Source organism: Ascidiella aspersa, chromosome 2 (genome assembly GCF_963924565.1).
Source record: "Ascidiella aspersa chromosome 2, kaAscAspe10.2, whole genome shotgun sequence".
Classification (NCBI taxonomy): Eukaryota; Metazoa; Chordata; class Ascidiacea; order Phlebobranchia; family Ascidiidae; genus Ascidiella; species Ascidiella aspersa.
This window is the reverse complement of record NC_139448.1, coordinates 26,689,463-26,709,919: the sequence shown is the minus strand read 5'-3', so window position 1 is coordinate 26,709,919 and position 20,457 is coordinate 26,689,463. Positions and strand designations below refer to the sequence as shown.

Sequence of the window (20,457 nt, the reverse complement as noted above, 5' to 3'; positions counted from 1 at the left end):
GGCCGCCAACTGGAAATTGCAAACATGGAATAGCATATGGTGGAATCTTTTCCAACCATGAATTGTGAATTTGTGAGTAAATGAATTAAACGAAACCCTCTATAAAACCACATTATTTTAGTTAAGTAAATTGGCGGAATATGGGCTGTCAGTGCCGGACTTTTTGACTGGAGTCAAACTTTTGACTCAAAGAGATGGGACTCAGGATTATTTTTAACCGACTCTGCCGCCTTGGTTTTAAGTGCCATAGCGTTTGAGTGAGTTTTTGCAGCTGAACACAATTCACAGCGAGTTTACAAAATGCGAGGCTATGGAGCAGTTCACGCAGGTGTAACAAAGGTCAAAAGTGCACTTCATGACTATAAGTCATGGGAAATCCGTTACATATTATTTTTTGGGGTGCAGGTTTAGTGTGTTAAAAAAAAACTTAACACATGTTTCACAGCCCGCCCAGGCCGCACTTTCCAACCTGCCGCAGCAGTGAAAAAGCAATTCCAGTTTATAAGTTGTTTCTATTACATATAACAATAGCGACAGCTGGTATAATAAAAATTTGTATAAATTTATTCTCCACATGACGGGATACCCATGCGATCAGGTGCCCAGCCTGCATTTTCATGGTACTTACACGTTCTGGGGTGCGCAGATTCCAGAACCAAATTTTTGAGGTGTGCAAATATGTCTTTTTTGCAGCACATCTTAAGTTGAAATCCTGTCACACTTTTATTTATTTTTTCTAAATTTTTAGTCCGTAATATACCAATTTCGGTGTGCAACGCTATAAAACATGAATTTTTGCTAGAAAAATACCAGGTTTTTATCTGCCACGGAATACAGACTGGTAAGTTTCCCCCTAAAACCAAAGGTTTTGGGTGGTGGTCTACAATCCTACCACAATGCATATTATTTGGGTGTGTTTAAGCAATAATATTAAATAATAAATATAATAAAAGTTGACCCACTAAAATATATACACTAACCGACACCCTAACCCACATATTGTGCTCGTTTCGTCAATAATTGTTTTAACACTGTGGTATAGGACCAGATTGGAAACCTTGGATTTGTAATAACGTTAATTGTAAAATTTGGACAGCTAAAAATGAAGTTCCATACGTTTTGCGCGTTTGAGCGATTTTTCGCGGCTGGTCGCATTTTACGTTGATTTTCCATGACCTTACTTTCCAACCTGGGTATAGGATTCTATAGACCGCAGCGCTAGGTTTTTGACTCTTACGTTTTTGACTCTTATCTTTTTAACGATAGAAAACTCCACCCATTGCATTCACGTATGGTAACGTTATTTGGTTTTACATTTACGGTTGTTTCATTATTGTAGTTGGTTATCAATTATTAAGCAAACATTATTTGTTTAAAGCTTATATAGGAGAAAAACAAACAAACAATCAAAAAACAAAAGCCATGTGTCTGCTCTACGAAACAACGTGAGAGTGTAATCAGGCGAAACGAAAAGTGATATTTAAAAAAGTAAAACTAGGATGTTTCGCACAACACAAACTTTTCGTTATGCACATACTTTTCGTTATCCTTTTTCGTTAGAATTTAAACGACATAAAATTTTTATATTTTTTTGTTAATTTAAATACAAACAACTAACCGAAGGCCCCTTCACCCATTTTTTTATGTGCTCTCACACAAAATATAAAAATTGGCACACAAGCGACATGGTCCGCTGGCCCCTCAAAGGCTTGCTCGTTCTCAAATTTCGTAATGGGTTGGACGTTCAAGAACGTTTGAAATACGGCTTCAGTAGACATGTTTTGCCATCTTGAGAGAGACAGTAAGTTATGTCTGATGACTGGATCCTACCACATTTTTATCCGGGCGTTTTATTGCTAACATTATTTGGGTTGGGTTGCGAGTTGGATTTTTAAACCCAAAACGACAAATCGCGTCGTCGTAACCCAAATATTGTTAGCAATATAATTCCCCAGAAGAAAGTGTTGTAGAATTCTAGACCAGCGACTATTTATTTTCTCATAATTACTGTTTTTTGTTCCAAGGCTTTCAAGCTTCACTTTTAATTACACCGTTATTTTGTTCAGCTTGTTCTAGCTGTTTGTGGTTTGTAGTTATAAGATTGTGGGCAATCTAAATTATATTTACTTAATTCCTGTTGCGCCGAGTTCGCCAAACTTCAAAGATGTTTAACAACACAAACAGGAACCCAGGTGACTTTTCAATATATATGTTGTTAATTTATGTTGTCTTCAGTAAAATAATTACCCAAACTTTTTTGTGGGAACTACCAATTCAAGGGTGTTGATTAGGGATGTTCAAAGTAGAATCCCAAGGTATTCTAGAATAATAGGTTTCAAATCTAGAATAACGAATCCAGAATAGCGAATCCTAGTATATTTTTATTAAATTATCTAACCTTGGTTTTGTTTGGGGAAGGGATTAATCTTCATCTACCCCACAGGGCCCACAATCACAGCAATAAATCGCCCAAACAATTTGCTAACATGTGTACATTATAATGAAAAAATCTCCCATATGTTTAACATTCTTAACAACATTCATAACCTCGCTGAATATTAGCCTAAAGTTGACCTTAAGTAACCCTATAGCGCATTTTGTAGACGGCCAGCACGTTTTACAACGTAATGTTACTTTTGCAACGAAACGCATTTTGGGCAATTGCGAACTCCACGCCAGACATTACACGTTAGTCGCTCGCCCAATAATGCTTGAATGACACTTAATTATTAGACGAAGGTTATTGCGAGACACGGTAATTGGTCGCCCGAAAAAACGCTGACACTGCACTACCAGGTTATATTTAAAGCAAGCACTATAAATTGGTCGTCGCAGCGACAGGCCAACTTACCACACGTGTTTGTACAATTAGGCGCAACAATCGGCGGTAAAACATTAAATTATATCGGTTCCATTTACCCGAAATAAACGGCAGAATTGGATTTGAATCCCATCTGGATTCGAATCCAAGGATTTGATATTCTACTTTGAACATCCCTAGTGTTGATCATTTTCTGTTTTTATGATTAACTTTGTTTTAGGTGTTCAAATTTCCTCTCAAACCAGCAATCCGATAACGGCTTATATGAGAGTCTTTGTTGGAAATTTAAACACTCTACAAGTAACCAGAGATGAACTTCGAATGCAATTTGCTAAATATGGATACATCACAGGTAGCATAGCATATTTTTACTTTAATACAAATACAATGCCAATAACAAGTAATACATTGTTGTGATATAAAACTAAGTTTAACGATATATTTTAATTTTAGCTATTTCGGTTCATCGTGGATATGCTTTTATCCAGTATAACAACCCTGCTTCAGCTAGAAATGCGGTGGATGGAGAAAATGGAAGTATTATTGCAGGACAACAAATTGGTAATTTTTTTATTTTTATGTTCTGGCTCCCCTGGTTATCACTATCCCAAAGTTTCTTATGTAGTCACAGAACTATTGATGTAAAAAAAAAACTCTTTCATAGTGTCTAAATGCAATAGTGTTTATTATCTTCCACACTTGTCAGAGTATATTTAGTCTAGATCAAAAGCTTTAAGTGCAGTCAAGATGTTTAAGCAGTTTAAAATAGTGCAACTGTAATGAAGTTACCGCTAAAATTTGTACAGCGTTCAGTGTTGATTGTCCAACTGAAAAGTTGTATTTGCATGTAAAATATAAAAAGACAAGTCAAACCAAGTAGTTAAAATAAGTATCACCATTTTTATTGGATAAAGCAATTTTGGTAAATCTGACAGAGTATCAACTATATTATTATGTATACATATTTTTCAATTGCATTTTTTATCTTGATTGCAGGATTACAGATTTTATTTTTAACCAAAAAATGGCTATTAAAACAAAAAATGGCTGTTAAAAGTTAAAATTTTTTTTTAATTCTGATGATGTTATCATCATTTGCATATAATATGTTTGAGTGTTACCAAACTAACTCAAATAGATGAGTATTTTTAAATCGTTTTCATTAATTTATTATATTTACAAGATTCAGAACTTTACATGTGAGTGTAGATAGGCCATGCACATCATTCTTAGCACCCTTGTTTGAGTTTAGTGGCGTATCCAGGGGAGTTGGGGGTTCGGTTTAATAATATAAATCAAGCGGTTTTCGCTTTTTTTTCTCTGAAAACGTTGAGTTAAACAACGGTGCTGATGTTTCAATTTCTGGATACGCCCCTGTTTCAGTTGGTTATATTTTAAATACAATTCATAACTATACTGTGTTGAGATTTTCAACTAACCTGCTTGACAATTGCAAGTGCAATTCATTCTGAGTAGGTGTGGATTGACACCCACTGACCTGACTGTTGAATGTCCTATAAGCAAACAAATGTTGAGTAAACTGTTTAGTAGTTGGAAAGTTCTCATGGAAAGATCTGGACTCAAACTTGTTGATTTGCACTACATGTTAATTGCCTAAATTGCTAACGATATAGTCCTGAATAACTACATAAACGAGTTAAACTAGCGCATTGCATGTACAAATTCCTGCGCATTCAACAGTCAAATTAACAATCAAGGCCAGTCATACAAAAACTTTGAAAACTTACAAAAATAGAAAGGCAGATTAAATCATTGCTCAAAAACAGTTAAATATAATTTATATGCAAATATTTCCTGATAACAGTTTTGGCAAGTTTTATTTTGTCCAGGCAAGTGCTAATTGGTAGATGGTCGCCGTACTGGCAAGTAATTTCAATTCGATTTTAACCATGTCCAATAAAAACTAATGTTTCATGTTACAATAACTGTTTCCATGAGATAAAATGTTTCTACTAGTGCTGTAAAAACAGAATATCCACGTAATGGGAAACTGATGCTCGTGTTATTACCTAAGTACTAACACCTTTAGATCCTGGTAAAGTAAACAATGTGTTTCTTTTGAAGAAATTCATTATTTCCAGAAAATTAAAACACCTAAACTTAAAATAAAACAATAATTGAAACCGAAACTTTTGGTTTGTTTACCATTTGTCCTTCTAATAACATTTGATATTTGCTTTAGGTAGACAAGTGAACCTTTTTGTAAGATAGAAATTTTTTGGTTCAGGTTTTTTAATGATATCGCAACTCAGTTTTCCACCAAAATAGATATTTTTTTTTAGTTTTTCAAGGGTTATTTATGATTTTCTGGGTCGTATTTTGTAAAAATGAATTTGTTTTTAATTAAATTTCAAATTTATTTTATACTAATTATATTTTTTACTTTCAATTTTTAGTTTTTATCCTCTCTACAGTTCAACTGCAAAGTGATTCTTTTCAGAGAGAAAATCTAACATTTTTTGGTGTACATACCATCATAAATTAGCTAAATTTTAATTTTTTGTAGTTTGTATATTATAGTGGTGCCATAAATGTGGTACATTATATATATATATATTGTTTTGGGTAAAGGTGGTGTTAATGCCAGTTATGCTATGCTCAGAATACAGCCATTTCATTAGAATTGTTTAACACAACTAGCAATTCAGGTCAGAGACTATTAAAACATTAAAAAAAAGATATATGAATCATTCCCTCTAATTAAGATATATGGTGAAATATAAGTATATCTTTCAAGATATTTTAGTAATGTTTGACTTAAATTGCTAGCTTTGCTAGACTATTCTGCTGTTACTGACCAGGAATTGTGGTTGACATTTGTCTTGCAAGGGTGGAGGTGATTTGAAATATGGTATATTCATTGCAACATAAAACCATTTTACATAATTTTAATGTATGGCACAGAGGTTGGGCAAACTATTTAGCACACAAGCTATGTAAACACAAAACTGTTTTTGCAACTCTTTTTATAGAATTTTATATACTCTTCCATGTACTAAACTAGTATAGAAATACCACGCGAAGCAAATATAGTTAAGAGTTAAAATACAAAGTTCTCTACTAACATCAACCTAGAAAAACCTTATATGCATGTTGGCAATCCATAGTTTGGCAACTCCTTTATTTATTTTATTATTTACTATACGGTAGTCCGTAGTGCCATTCCATTTTTGTTTCCCCGGCCGCTTTGCTGAGAATTTTTGTTGGTTACACAAGGATTGCTCACAAAGAAATTCAATTGATACCAGGCGCATACATCTGTAACACTATCTGTACTTTTAGTATGCGCAGGACTTGGAGCAAAATATCAGTGATAACACCAAATATATTTTTTACAACATTCATGCTGCTAACGACATCTAAAATAACAATTGATCATATAAATTTTGGAGCATAATGATTGGAGGTTTTAATTAGACATAGCAGGAATAACAAAGCCCCAATAAAAGTAGCATTTTATATGTTTCAAATATCTCTTTATTGATTTTCAACATCTAAAAATGTTTTTATTTTTTACCATAAACCAAAATAAGAATAACCCAGTAAAATGTGGTCAGCTCACCGATAAAATGCCTTCCTGAACCTCGCCATTAGGCACTACCGTACAGTTTAAAATTAAACCAACAAAGATAAATTCAAGAGCTGCAATTGGACCAGACTAACATGCTTTTTACTTTTCTACTAAAAACAAAATAGCAAATGCATAAGAGGCCCTGTTTTCCAAAAAATAAAATTCAGAAGGTTGTTTATAATCTTGTTTTAATGGCAACCTTTTTATAGATTGTTTCAATTTTTTGCATTTACAGACATAAATATTGCAGCTGAACCAAAACCAAATCAGAAACCTCAAGGTTTAAATCAAGGAGTTGGCCAAACTTTGTAAGTTTTTTTACAGATTTGGCCCCCTGAAGTCATATATATCATATTTTTTTAAACCTTCTAAAGCTTGTTCAAGATGTTTAAAAGTGAATTTGATATCCCCTTTTATGATATTGCTGTATTTTTTATTCTTGATTTTTTTCCCTTTTTTCATGTTCAAATGTTCAAATGTTTTGGTTTGAAAAGAAAACACCCCTTCAAAGTATGTAAGCTATGCTGTGTGTCAGCAGCTCAACTGAGAATATTTTTTTGTTAAACAATTCCAAGATTCTTTTGCCAAGAGTATCAATATAAATATTTTTATTACAATTCACATGTTATGGTTTTAGATTTTTGAATTTTTACTTTTGAGTATATCCAGTATTTTTATGTCCTGTATGTTTTACCCTGGAACGAAAATATAATAAAACAATACAAATATATTGATACAAATTTTGTGCTAGTAAATGCAACAACCATACCACAGGTACTAAATTCATTGATTTCAAAGATGAGTACAAAATTACTAAAGAAACTTTCAAAAGGGGTGAAACATACTTTTTTTAATATTTGTTAGAATATTGGTATGTATCAACTTTTTAAATCTTTACAAAAATGTACATTTTTGTTCATCAATGATCACACAAATTTTTCAAGGATTTTATACTTTTGTGTGTGTGTGTTGTTGAATGTCAAAAATTTTTAGTTCTGGGCCATCATTTGGAGGTAAAGAGGTGCAAAACGGAAGAGTTAATCAACCGAGAACAAGGCGAGTGCTTGGTACAATTGCTATTGAGCAATATTTTTTAGCTTTTATTCTCTTTTTGTATTACATTTTTGTGGCTAGGTTTTACTTTTTGTCCATTTTGAGTATGTTGTTACTCCATTTTTAAAACAGATTCAACCATTTATTTTTTGTGATGCCATCTTGTAAGGGCGACATACTAAATTAATATATTTTTCTTCTGTCGTCATTTTTTCTAAATATACAAATACATAAGTTTCAAGGCAATAATAATGAATTACCCACTAAAAGGATGTTTGACATATCCTAACCAACTTTGACTTCAAAGTTATTTTTGTTCGTATTTTTAAAACCCAACAAAAATTTATACCCAATCATTCACTTAAAACTTTATGACAAGCCAAACAAAAATATTCACATGACACAAAGTTTTTTCTATGGTTATAATGATAATAATTTGAATTGGTGACATGGTGCTACAGCATACTTCAAAAGTTGTGAAAGGCTATTTTTAATTCATGTACTGCAATAGATGAATACCAATATGTTTTTTGCAGCTTACTTCTTACTGTACAGTGTAAGTGGGTTTTCTTGAACAAAAAAAAAATATCTGTTGCATTTTTTATATGAATAAAAAAACTTTTGGTTAATTCGTAACACAGACCTTAAAGATGGTGTTAGTTTAACTGGTTACACATTTTTTTGTCGAAGATGTTTTTTTTATGTCACACAAGGCCAGTGATTCCCAAACTGTGTGCCCGCGGGACACTAATGTGCCTCGAGAGATTGCCAAGTGTGTCGCAAAACTTTTTGTAATTTCGGAAAATAAAGTATTTGTATTACCAATAGGCATACGCTCAAGCATTTTATACTTGAATACGCACTACCCATTACAAATTAATCATTGTGAGACATTTACATATAGTTTGTTAGGGCAATTGCAAAATGACTCTATTGTTGTTCTGTTAAAAGTGTGCCGCGAGCCAAAAAAGTTTGGGAACCACTGCACAAGACCATCCAGTGGCCATTTTTTAAGAATGGTTAAGAAGAATTCATAGTAAAGCAATAACTTTTCTTGCAGAAGCACCGCTTTGCAATTTGGTAACAACTTGTATGGTCAGCGTGGAAGAGGTGGAGCTGCTCGTGGAAGGGGTGCTGGACGCGGCCGGGGGCGTGGAGCAATGTTACCCCCAAAAAAGATACAGGCTGGAAGGGTTGCGAAGACTGCCGTCAAAAAGCCAATGTTGCGGAAAACTGTCACACCTGCTCAAGTTACAGCACAAAACGTTAGCTTTTTAAAAATAAAGTTTATTTTTTAGTCATGTGTACTTTGCTGTATGTTTTTTATCAGAGTTTTAGTGACACTAAGAGCACAGGACACACTTCTTAATAGCAACAGAATCGGTAAAGGTAACTTTCGGAAGTTACACAATATTGTTGCCATATCAAGTGAAACCTTACATGTATTTGTTTTATTTTTTACCTATATTGGCAATGGGCTCTTGTGTCACAGTATGAGAATGACTTCCAACAATGCCATTGTTTTATATAGAAACTTTTATTTAGTTATTTATTTTGCAGAATTCCGCTGTTCCTGCAATAAGTATACCAACCACCATAAAGCTACCTGACCAGACATTCAAATCCGAATTATTAGAACTTGCACAAAAATTGCAAGCACTTATAGATAGACTACCAGACGAGAAAGCTGAAGGTAAGCTAATTGATTTTTTTGTTAAAGTTTCAAAAAATTAGAAACAAGGAATATCTAATGGCACACTGAATATGTAAAATATGAAGATATCTCCTCGCCCTTACACGTTAATGAAGACAATGACTTCAAATGGTAGCAATATACTTTAGACTTGACTAGAACTTATAAATGACTGATTTTGACTCGGACAAGAAAGTCTAAAGTATATTGCAAGGAGTATGTTGATTTATTTTTTATTCATTAACTAATATATCGTTTAACCCCACTGCTGGTAGCACGCAAAAACGAGAGATTGTTTCGTAAAAACCTATTACTTGGAAAATGCTTGGTTTGTATTCGAGAAACCATTTTGTTTTAGATGAAGAAATAGAACTGCTGGAAACTGAGGATCAAACTGAAGAGACCACTGCAACAGAAACAAACACTGAAGTAAAAACAGAAGCAGAAGCAGAATCGGGCTGACTTGGAATTAAACGTCTATCACTGCCTGATAAAACATTTTATATCAATCATTGGTGTAATAACAAGGATAGTGATGTGCGATATTCACAACGAACAGGAATCTTGTCATCACAATATTTATTTTCGCTGAACATGGTTTCTTAAGCCATTGAATGCAAAATTAATTTTTAATGTGGTGATTGTACAAAAATCAACCAGGGCACAAATCTGTTAGTGGATATGAATTGTTGAATCCAAATCTAACACCGAAAGTTATTGTTTGGTCCGTAGCCTCTATTCATGTATTATATAATGTTTATAACGATTTTGAACAATTGCATGACAACATGACATGTTTTTTAAGTGTTTTTTGTACGTTATTTTTTTAGGACCGGTATCCCAGGAGGTTAAATCATCACTGGTCCGGAACTTGGTAGTAGTATAAGCGTTACATTCCCATACAACTATGTGTTTATAATATTTTTTTTTTGAAATTATGCGACTACAGTACAAAACTATGTTTGTTTAAAGCAGAGGTTCCAAAACTTTTCGAAAAATGTTGCCTGGTTGACCCGTTGCAATTATTTTAAAATTTCGCGGGCCTGTAAAAATTCAAGGGTCAGTTGACCCATGTTTCTTGTAGTACACCAGTGCAATCACGATTCTTTCTAATGTAACAATTTTTCAACTAATGCGAACGATTCGCTGAAGATAAATGATGACAGATAATATTTAAAACCTAGGCCAATGTTTAGAAACATTCGCTAAAGCCTAATGTTGAAAAACTAACTAATTCTGCTGTCCGAACCCCAGTTGGTCCGCGGCCCCAGTTTGGGAACCGTTGGTTTAAAGAAAAAAACTCTGTTGTCACCCATTTGAATTTTATTAAACGCATGTACGTTTTTACTGCAACAATCCAATGCAGAGAAATAGTGATTGCATTTAAAAATAACATGTAAAGAAACCGTAGTTTATGTCCTATGGGCGAACTGACAAGATTTGAAACAAGAAAAATAACACAAAATAGCAATTATTTATGGCACTCGCATCTACTTTCGTCATAAAAGATAACAAACGAAACAAAGATACAAGGTAATTGTAACAGACAAACGAAAACACAATGAACTTTTAAATATATGCAAATGGCGTACAAATAAAATAACTGCGAACTGTCTGTACATCAAGTAAATAGGCATACGACGAATGGTGAGCACCACGGCACGCGGCAGAATTTCCCTGGGTGTTCTTTTTGCCGAAGTAGAAATTATCTTTTGTCAACAACGCGCGTCTACACCTTGCACTTTGCCACGACGAAAAAACCAAAGTTGGCAAGCAAAACACAACAAGGAAGCAACGTGCATTTTTTGCATTTCTTTGGTTCGATAAGCCGTGTGTGGTTGCCAGACTAAACTTGAAATCTTCGGTAATGATTAATTGAACTAGCATGTGAAATATTTGATATACCTGACTGCAAAAACTTACATGAGTAAAATATCCTTGCGCTGTCAAAGTAAGATTCAGATGATAAAATAATCGGAAAACATTTGTTTCGACAATTGTCAATAAACGTCATTTCGTCGAAAAAAAAAAGTTTTTACAGTTAACATGCTTTCACAGTGTACTTAGTCGCCAAGTAGAGCAATCAATTAGTTAGTTAAAATTCATTTTGAAAAGTCGATACCACAAGGCCAGAAGACCGGCACGTGGAAGTATTTTATCTGACAGAAAGGCGGCGTAACACATCTTGTAACACTGTCGTTGCGGAACTAAGTAAGAAGAAGTGAACAAAAAAAATCCTCGAAAAAGCGCGGCTCTTACCCGCGAAGGCTCTCCAGTGTTTAAGTGCAAAGGCGCAACGGGGCGCCATCAAGGAAATGGCAAGTGCTGAAAGATAAAAACCGAAGAAAGCAGCATGTTTTCTCGAATGGACTGGCCGGCATTTCGAGCGTCCGATTGGACAAAACAACAGCCTGTCTGCCACGCCACCTATCGACGAGCGTGTTACGTCACCAGTGACGTGGAGAGGCGTGCTGTTATCTTCGCAGGCAAGGTTGGTAGCCGACCGCCGCGCCGCTGCCCGATCGCCCGCCCGACATGTTGGTGACCTCTTTCCATTCGTTGCGGCTCAAATCGTAATACTCTACGCTGGAGAGGAAGTCGTGCCCGTCGTATCCACCTTCGGAAGAGCAATTAGTCGCATTACAAAAAACGTTAATATGTCGTGTGACAAGACCCAACCTTGTAAGATAAATAAACGACCAGGGTGCCAGCAAAAGAGGCCCCTTGAAAAAGTAATGGCCTCAAACAATGGTTCTAAATCGGATGGGAGGCACGTGTTAAATCTGGAAGGGCTCAACCCACGGCACAAGGCCAACCCAAAAGAGAGGCGTGATTAGAAGAGATTTATTAAATATTATTCAGACGGGTCGCTATACCTATTTGTAAATTTTATAGTCCATTATTATTTTCTATTTTACTTGCTACTTTGTAGCGAGAAAGTTATTTTGTATTTATTGACTTTAAACTCTTGCTCTTAAATAAACGAAGGATCTTTGAAAAACAAAATGCAGTACACTAATACCCACAGTTCGTAAATATGCTGTTGCTACCAGGCATAGTATAAAAAATATATGCCAGACGAACCTACCCACAGTTAGGTAAAATGATATAAATCCAATCGGAAATGATTCTTCTTAAAAGATACCACAGTTCTTTTTCTGGTTTTATTTTAATTAACATCTACTATTCCAAAGGAAAAGGGGATTTGTAACACGTGTAAGTTGCGCAAGGTCCGCTACTCAGCTCACCCATAGCGAATATCTTGTTGTTGTGCACGGTGACGGCGAGTGCGGACCTTCTGTGCTTCATGTGAGCGACATACTGCCAAGTGTCCTCCAGCACGTTATACCGCTCCACCGAGTTGAGCTGCTCGGAACCGTCGTAGCCGCCCACCGCGAAAATAAAGTTGCCGTGCGCCACCACGCCTGTCAAAAAATATTTGGATAATTAACTATGAAAGATGAACACCACACATGGGTGTTAACAACTGTGATCCAGCCCTTCTGAAGCTGCTTTTTGACCCACGAATACAGGTTACGTATTATTAGTGCAACGAAATGAAGTTCGAACCTCACTGCAGCCTAGTTTTTTTCTAACGAGTAAACCAGGCGTTACTGTTTAACGACGAATTGTTCACAATTTCTAAAATTAAGACTGGTCATATACGGCAAGCGGCAACCAACGAAGATTGTTGAATTAACGAGTAAGCTTTCAAGAGGATATACTGACTGTCCAAAAGTAAAATGACAACATCAAAAGAACTCATATATACTGAAACATTACATATACACAAAACACAATGTGCATTCTGTGATCAAGACCTTTTGGAGTCCTACTGGCCGACGATAACGACAAACATATATAGTACACAAGATGCCTTCTTTTTCTTCTTTCCGTTAACCTATTTTTTTTACTGTTTATTCACAGACCCTACTTAGGTGGACACTGAACTAGACAACCCGACTTAAACGCGACCTATCCTGGTGCAGCAAAAATCCCAATAAACCCGCAGTTAAGTCCGATTTTAGTAACGACAGTACCTATTTTCGACGATTGCCAAGAACGTTAAAATAGAAAACCTAACGAGAAAATTAGGAAGATGAATAAATCCTACTTTTCTACCCGGAACGCAATACTTCATGTTTTGACATTTCGGTCATGATTTGACATATACAATCGCTTGTTAATTTTGCTTTTTTCGTCAAACTTACAAATAAATAAAGGCTTCCGGTGGCACGTGGTCGGAATTTACAAGATGAAATCGTGCGTTTCCAGTTTATATTCATGTTGATTACAGTTTGTGAAGATTGCAGTCAATCGGGTTAATTAAACGGAATAAAGCAATGTTTTTAACGACACACTGGGAAATAAAGTGACGTTTTTCGCTCGTAAACGTGCAGTGCGACAATTTTCAGGGCGCTAAAAAATGGCTGACCCGGCCGCATGAAACACGTAACAAAACACAGCAACTTGGAAAACTTTTCATTGAGTGCCAAAACCCTCCATTTCAAACGTTTCCACGACAGCAGAAAAACAGCAAATTCGCAAAAAAATCGCTTTAGCACCAAACCACTATTTTTCGATTTGAATTTTTTCACCTATTTAAATCCCAAACGCACCTGCGCCGCTGCGGGCGGTCAACATCGACTTGACAAAGCACCACTCGTCGTTTTCCGGGTGGTAGCGCTCGACCGAAGACAGGCGATGCTTGCCGTCGTAGCCTCCCACTGCGTACAGCATTCGGTTAACGACTGCGCACCCGACGCCGATTCGCTTTGTCTTCATGCCGCAAACCATCGTCCATGTGTCGCGGTCCGGGTCGTACCTGGGCGATAAACGAGAGGGCGATTATTCCCGGGGATTCGATGGGATCTCAAAAATACGCAAGATGCTGTTGACTTTTATTCTCAAGCGAACAAAACACAAACCCTGGTGGGTTGCTTCGAAAAACGATAGCGAAGGTCGGTGTTTTTTCAAAAGGTATCATAGATGATATAGTTGCGAACTTTTGTAACCGATCGAGATCCTTAAACCAAGCCTGGCTAAAAATGGTGGCGGTTGACGGGTGGAGTTAAATAAAAAAAAATGGCAATATTCTGTACGAAACAGTTTTTTTCCTCGCTGATTTCCAATTTTTATCAGCGCAATTCAACATTCGATATGATGTGTAGAATTACGTTGTTTAGAATTCCCATAGGTCGGAAACCACGGTCTTATTTTTATGAGCGGTTACCCTTATGCGTTGAAAAAAGAGCGCTTGACGTTTTCGCAAATAACTAGGCTGTCAAAAATCCTATACGTTATCCCTGTTTGCTTTCCATTTCCGTCTATCTAGGAAAGCAAAGCGGCCATGGAAACTACGGTTCTATGTCAGACCCCGCCGTGGTTTGAAATGACTGATGAAGAGACTGTGTTTCCAGATCGCTTTGTACAAGTGCCGATGGCAACGGATCGAACTAACCTTGTCTGTGTCTGCGCCTCGCCAATGTCTAAAGTGCGTGCTATTCTTGTAGACGCTGGTACACCGAACTGGCGAGATTAATTTTAATGGGTTTGGGGTGGGGGGATATAGAACAGACAGGGAGGCTAGAATTGTTTATACAGTCCCACATTATTAGCGTATGAAACTTAAGACAAGCAATAAACCAAGTACAAAAACAATTATGCTGAGTTGTGCGATGCACGTCTGATTATTGTTTTCTCTTTGGCCGACAAATGTGTTTAAAAAATAACACAATACTAAACCTCGAAAAGTCTAATTAGCTTTTTGCGTCTCTGCCAAACATGAATTTGTCTGTTTTGTTTCAGACACAAGGGATACATTTTACGACGTGACAAAACTTGTAAAAAAATGGGAAAAGAGGCAAGTTAGGAGATCAGTTTTTTTTGAAACGTTTTTTATAAACGAATGAATTGCGTAAAACAGCTATATGTAAAATGGTCTTCAGAAAATGGCGCATAGTGACTTGGTAAAAATTGACACGATTTCCGTGACTGGCTCACGATTTTGTATGATTAGTCTCTACATAACCAGAAATATTTAAACATTTAAAACGTCCACAATGATTCAATAAACATGTCAAAAAACGGTTTTAATTAGTTTAAGTAGATGTCACGGTTTTAAATTGAAATTTGCATGTTTTTGGTCGTTTTTTTGCGAGACTTAATACTTTTGCTCGCATTAACCATTTTCGAGTAAATGTACAATTTTTAAATGACAACGCTGTTTCTGCGTCGCACCTTGCACGACAAGGCATTTAGCAGCGATTATGCGGAGCGTCTCGACAAAAAGTGCAAGTCATTGGCATTTTTGTGCTCATCGAAATCCAATTGTTAACCAGCAAAGCGCCAGCGGGTTCCTGCCGAACGTGAGGCTCTGTGTGCCGACGTGCGCCAACCTATTTGCGCAAGAAGCCATTTGCTGGGCCCCGGTTTGCGATGACGCCCTTTCTACGCCCACGTCCGCAATGACATTGCTGTATTTTAGGTAAGACTGATACAGAACCGAAGCGCTGCTTTTGTTTGCCATCCACAAATGCGCGCGTTTACCGACGAAACAAACGGCGACAGGTAGATTCGGAGGGCGGTCGTGTTTTCTTTGCAAGCCCGGACAAATCGAAACCTCAGCGATTCGGCACCACGCCAACGCATTTATAAATAAAACATTTACATTTGGCGTGATAATGACCGTCGTAGGTATGATGAGGACACTCACCTTTCCATGCTGCTGTGATTTGTGGTTCCCTGAGATCCGCCGACCGCGTAAACCATGTTGTCGATGACCCCGACCCCGACCCGGTTGCGGGGTACGTTCATCGAGGACCTTTGGTTCCATTGGTCGGACATTGGATTGTACCTGATAAAATTTGTTCGAGTTTAGAGATCTCGGTCATCGTAATGCGATATTTAGCCCAGACTAAACTCGATTAGTCACTAAACTCGATTGAGTAGGGGCAATGATAAGCCCAAACCAAGGTTTTTTTTAGCAAATTGCTAGCCCCAAGAACCCTAAAGTCACAGGCCCCTAGCCCTCAAAATATTAAAAAAAAAAAATACAACATGAACAATGTAAAAAACAACTTGCATTTAGTTTTCGAATCTATCGCTGTTCCAACCGGGTTAAAAATTTATAATTATATCAATTATAAAAAAATACGTTATTTTATTTTTTCTTCCATAAAAATACGACGCAATTTATATTTTGACTTATTATCCAACATTTTATAACATTAAACCGGACAAAATAACCCACAAAAAACGTCAACACAATTACCACAGAATTTAATATACTAAGTAGGTTATTATACTTGCTAAATTTGCCGATAAATCTTACCAATCACACGCGGCGGAGTCGTAGTTGCCTTCTGGTGCATTGTTTCTGCCGCCGATTGCATAGAACAGGCCGTGCACTACACAGGAGGCGATACCTGACCTTGGCATTGGCAGGTCCCTCAATCGTAACCAGACGTTCTCCTCGGGATGAAAGCATTCCATGAAGGATAAGGAATGCCGGAGATAACCGCCAGCAACATAAATCACCTGCGCATAAAATTGTAAGACAACTGCGGACAAGTCACGAAGAGTCAGCAAGGCTGCGTTTCCACTGTTGCGCAATCAATCAACAAACTAAGGCAAGGCTTGTCGTTTCGCAATGTTTGTGATATGATAGCGCCTATAAGGAATAACTTAAGAAAGAGTGCGGTAGTTTTAATGTATTTTTTTAAACACACAAGTTTTACCTGTCCGGCCTCGGGAACACGTGGCTTATGTTTGACCGGTTTGTGTAGCGTCAGCTCTCGAAATATATGCGCCAGGTATTCTTTACACCTTGGCTCCTTGTTGACCACGGGACAGTTTTGCAGCTGCTTTTCCAAAAATCCCGGCGTCAAAGAGTGACAGCGCACCTAGTTAAAGATAGAGAAACAAAGGTATAACAAACAAACCTCTTGGAAAAACATTTAACAATAAGAGAAACCCAATGTTCTTTCTAGACAAAAAAGGTGGGTAGGGCTTTATAGTCTTTTATGTAAAAAGGGTGTGTATTCAATGTATGTCTTAAAGTTTGCTTTAACAGATTTAGAAGCAAACATTAAAAGGTTAGGCTATTGCAAGAAACAGCAGAATTGCAGTGCTTAAACAAAGTTTCTTAAAATATTGTCAAGTACCGCTTCCAAGAGCATTTTAAGATACTGCTGGCGTGACTGCCTGTCATATTGCACCCAACACATAACAGCGTTGTACACTTGAGATTCACAATCAACATGAATTTCATCAGACGCAATTATTTTTGACAGTCGGCATGGAGAAAGGGTCTTGAATTCCTCGTTCTGTGACACCTAATAAAAAAATAGTTTAGGCAATTTGTTGTTTGAAACTAACACATTGTAATATATTGTGACATTTTGATATAATATATTAATACCTCTCCAAAATGAACACAAATATATTTTTCTATTCTTTTCTTGAGATCTGTGCATCCTAGATCATCTGCAAATGTTGCCAAACCAAGGCAATTAGAAGGATCAAGTTGGTTTTCAAGGAACCTATTAAAACCAAAAATATATTTTTAATAAATTGCTCAGGAGGTGCTTCTGTTTTAAAACAAGATATTTTGTATACCATTAATGTCAGATGTGCATGCTAGTTGAAATATTTAAAGTGAAAATGTATGATAATTACAAAAAAGAAACATTTATATTTACTTGCAGCATATTTGAATGACATGAGTCATCTGAAGCATACATGCCCCAACCATAATGTACAGGACACATTGCTCGCTGATTAATATTCTTGAGGTATAGGCAAAGTCCAGCAACTTTGTAAACACCTCTGGATGGATTTCTTTCATGTTAATTTCTGACATGTTGCGTTCTCGACAGCCGCCTAAAAAACCACCACAATTTTTTATAGATTCAATATAAAGTTGAAGGACCACTTAGAAACAAGATTTGAACAAACATTAACCTGTAAACATGGCTCTGAAATAGGGAGAAGAGGCGGCTAACACCAGTTTGTGAGCTGAGAACTTCTTTTTCTGTCCATTGTAATCCAGCTTGATTGTAACATCACACAACAGTGAGTTTTGGCGTAACTCATTGATAATGGTAAGGGTGTCCGTTGGGTACTCCTTTAGTTCGAATCGCTCAATTCTGAAACAAAAGAAAAATTATTTGAATAACAAAAACTAGAGTTTTTTAAAATGTTGGTGTTGCTCAAGGAGTAAAATGCCAAGTATCAGACATCTCTTATCACTATATGTGACTTGAGCAATGTTAAATTTACTTGTAATTTATGTAATTTTACAGAGCGAAATTGTGGTATACAAGGACCAATTTTTCTAGGGATTTTATGCTGCAGAAGTTTCCTTGTAAACTCAAGGATACCTACATGTTTCTCTGTTAATTTTTTTTCTAAATTATTAAATGGTTCATTTTACTACACAGGGTTTAGTTGGAGATGTAATTAGACAGACTTATGTTCCATTCTGTAACAACTATGGGCGCTGGTCTAGAATCCTACCACAACGAAACACCATTTGGGTTAGGGTGCGGGTTAGCGTTTGGGTTAAGGTGGGTCAAGTATTATTATTAAACAAAGAATATAATAATACTTGACTCACCCACACCCGAACGCTAACCCGCACCCTAACTCAAATTTTGTGCGTTGATTTTAGAACTGTGGTAGGATTCTAGACCAGCGCCCAACTATGTATATAAAGTAAAGGTAAACTGTAGTCTTTGCAATACTTTATTGTGTCCCAAGTTTTAATTATTTATTCTAAAAAGTTTTACCTGTCTCCATTCATTGATGGAATGACACGGCCTGGGCATTTACCCATGCCATTACTACTGTCTCCAAATCGTTTCTTCAACTTGCAAGACATCTTATAATATTGTTGAAGCTTGTATTGTATAAATTAGTCCATTACACATTTGCACTTGCATTTGATGATATAAAGTTCCAGTAGTTTTTTCTTCATAACTCATATAGCCAATTGGAAGTAGCACTTCTAATTGTGCATTTTGGCTATACATTTATTCACACTTTTTTCTGAGTATTTCTAAAAACAAAAAAAGGTTTGTTCAACTCTTTAGGTTGCTTAAAGTGAGTTTTATATCACTATACGGCCTAAATAAAAGTAAAGCATTTCAGGGTTCACACAACAAAGAAAACTGCCTGTTAAACATGTGTAATTCAACATAACTAAGGTTTGTTTTGGGTTTTGTTGCGGTATACAGTTATGACTTAAGGTGTACAGATGCATACAAAAGAGACTCGACGTTTAATATTGACCTTTCAAAATTCACCAGCCAAAGTACACTTGCAGTCAAGTGTCTACATTTCATTTGCTACAGACTCAAGTACTGTAACATCGGCTTACCTGCAATAAACTCGCTAACAAACCTGCAAAAAGCATTTAAAACCGCACATACCATATAGACAACGCTACAAAACTAAACCTAACGACACAATTTCATAATCCGTTTGGTGAAATTTTATTTGCTGAGTCACTTCGCTACAAAAGAACATAAGCGCTATGCGCGCAAGCCGCAGGGTACTCTGCCTTTTACGTCACACTCGCGGGATGGCCTGTGCGTTGGCTGTCTACGTTCAATCGGCCAGTTCGACAAATTACTTCTAAGGCTGTTTTTTGTTACAAGGGCTCTTCTAATTGGATGTAGTCCTTGATATTGCTTCTTATTAAAGAACTTAAATTGACAACATGAAAAGAAATTTGCGATATAGTGTAATTTTGACCGATATAAGACTTGTCTTGCGTGCTACTTGTGAGACCGTATGCCAAAAGCCCCTAGCAATGTTCCCTGTAAGGTGCGCAACTGCGCAATTGCACAGCCATCCCAGACAAATTGCGCATTAAAATTTGCCCTTTGTGCACTTACATCATTCTCAAATCATCGGTTTTTATCACTCATGCTGTGTATTTGTTGTATCTCACATAGAATTACATCTGCCGGGTATACAAAAGAAAACCATCTAGCTAAAAGAAAAAAAAGTGCTGAACACAGCAGTGTAGTGTTTGACAATAATTCGGAATCATTAAATCGAAATGCATTTTTGGGAACGTATAATTTAACACAACCGCAATTTTACGTGATTTTTGTGGAGATACAGCTGTGGGGTCAAGGGCACACACAAAATGGTAAAATCATCTTGATAAGTGCCAATGAGCGAGTAGTTTACGAATCTTGATTGTGTGCTAAAGCCATCATGTATCCTATCTTTCGAAATTAGAACAAAATAATCCAATCTTTTTTCGCTGGGTTGCAAATGTCTTTG

General features: G+C 36.5%; 2 protein-coding genes across 3 annotated transcripts; one reads left to right on the top strand and one right to left on the bottom strand.

Moving 5' to 3' along the window:
* The first annotated feature begins 2,064 nt into the window (after nt 1-2,064).
* On the top strand, nt 2,065-10,193 carry LOC146164578 (RNA-binding protein Raly-like). 2 transcript variants are annotated; one of them, XM_083382336.1, is made up of 8 exons: nt 2,065-2,192; nt 3,042-3,173; nt 3,275-3,382; nt 6,649-6,721; nt 7,407-7,469; nt 8,527-8,731; nt 9,027-9,159; nt 9,518-10,193. In XM_083382336.1, the coding sequence occupies exons 1-8, from the start codon at nt 2,165-2,167 to the stop codon at nt 9,619-9,621; spliced, it is 846 nt and encodes a 281-aa protein (XP_083238462.1). In that variant the 5' UTR covers nt 2,065-2,164; the 3' UTR covers nt 9,622-10,193. The 2 variants fall into 2 exon arrangements, with proteins under 2 accessions (XP_083238462.1, XP_083238463.1); XM_083382337.1 differs by lacking the exon at nt 7,407-7,469.
* An 816-nt stretch (nt 10,194-11,009) lies between these two features.
* LOC146164577 (kelch-like ECH-associated protein 1) lies at nt 11,010-19,214 on the bottom strand. The gene is made up of 11 exons (XM_083382323.1): nt 18,951-19,214; nt 18,124-18,308; nt 17,862-18,042; nt 17,582-17,702; nt 17,325-17,495; nt 16,899-17,063; nt 16,493-16,698; nt 15,875-16,015; nt 13,779-13,984; nt 12,408-12,584; nt 11,010-11,776 (listed from the first exon to the last, which is right to left on the bottom strand). The coding sequence occupies exons 1-11, from the start codon at nt 19,040-19,042 to the stop codon at nt 11,634-11,636; spliced, it is 1,788 nt and encodes a 595-aa protein (XP_083238449.1). The 5' UTR covers nt 19,043-19,214; the 3' UTR covers nt 11,010-11,633.
* Between the last annotated feature and the right edge of the window lie 1,243 nt (nt 19,215-20,457).

Excerpts from the sequence above, each read along its gene's own strand:
- LOC146164578 (XM_083382336.1), top strand. The coding sequence starts at position 2,165 with ATGTTTAACAACACAAACAGGAACCCAG. Across the intron at positions 2,193-3,041 it reads CAACACAAACAGGAACCCAG|GTGTTCAAATTTCCTCTCAA; the intron begins GTGACTTTTCAA and ends ACTTTGTTTTAG. Across the intron at positions 3,174-3,274 it reads TAAATATGGATACATCACAG|CTATTTCGGTTCATCGTGGA; the intron begins GTAGCATAGCAT and ends TTTTAATTTTAG.
- LOC146164577 (XM_083382323.1), bottom strand. The coding sequence starts at position 19,042 with ATGTCTTGCAAGTTGAAGAAACGATTTGGAGACAGTAGTAATGGCATG. Across the intron at positions 18,309-18,950 it reads CCATCAATGAATGGAGACAG|AATTGAGCGATTCGAACTAA; the intron begins GTAAAACTTTTT and ends CTTTTGTTTCAG. Across the intron at positions 17,064-17,324 it reads TTAAAATGCTCTTGGAAGCG|GTGCGCTGTCACTCTTTGAC; the intron begins GTACTTGACAAT and ends ATCTTTAACTAG.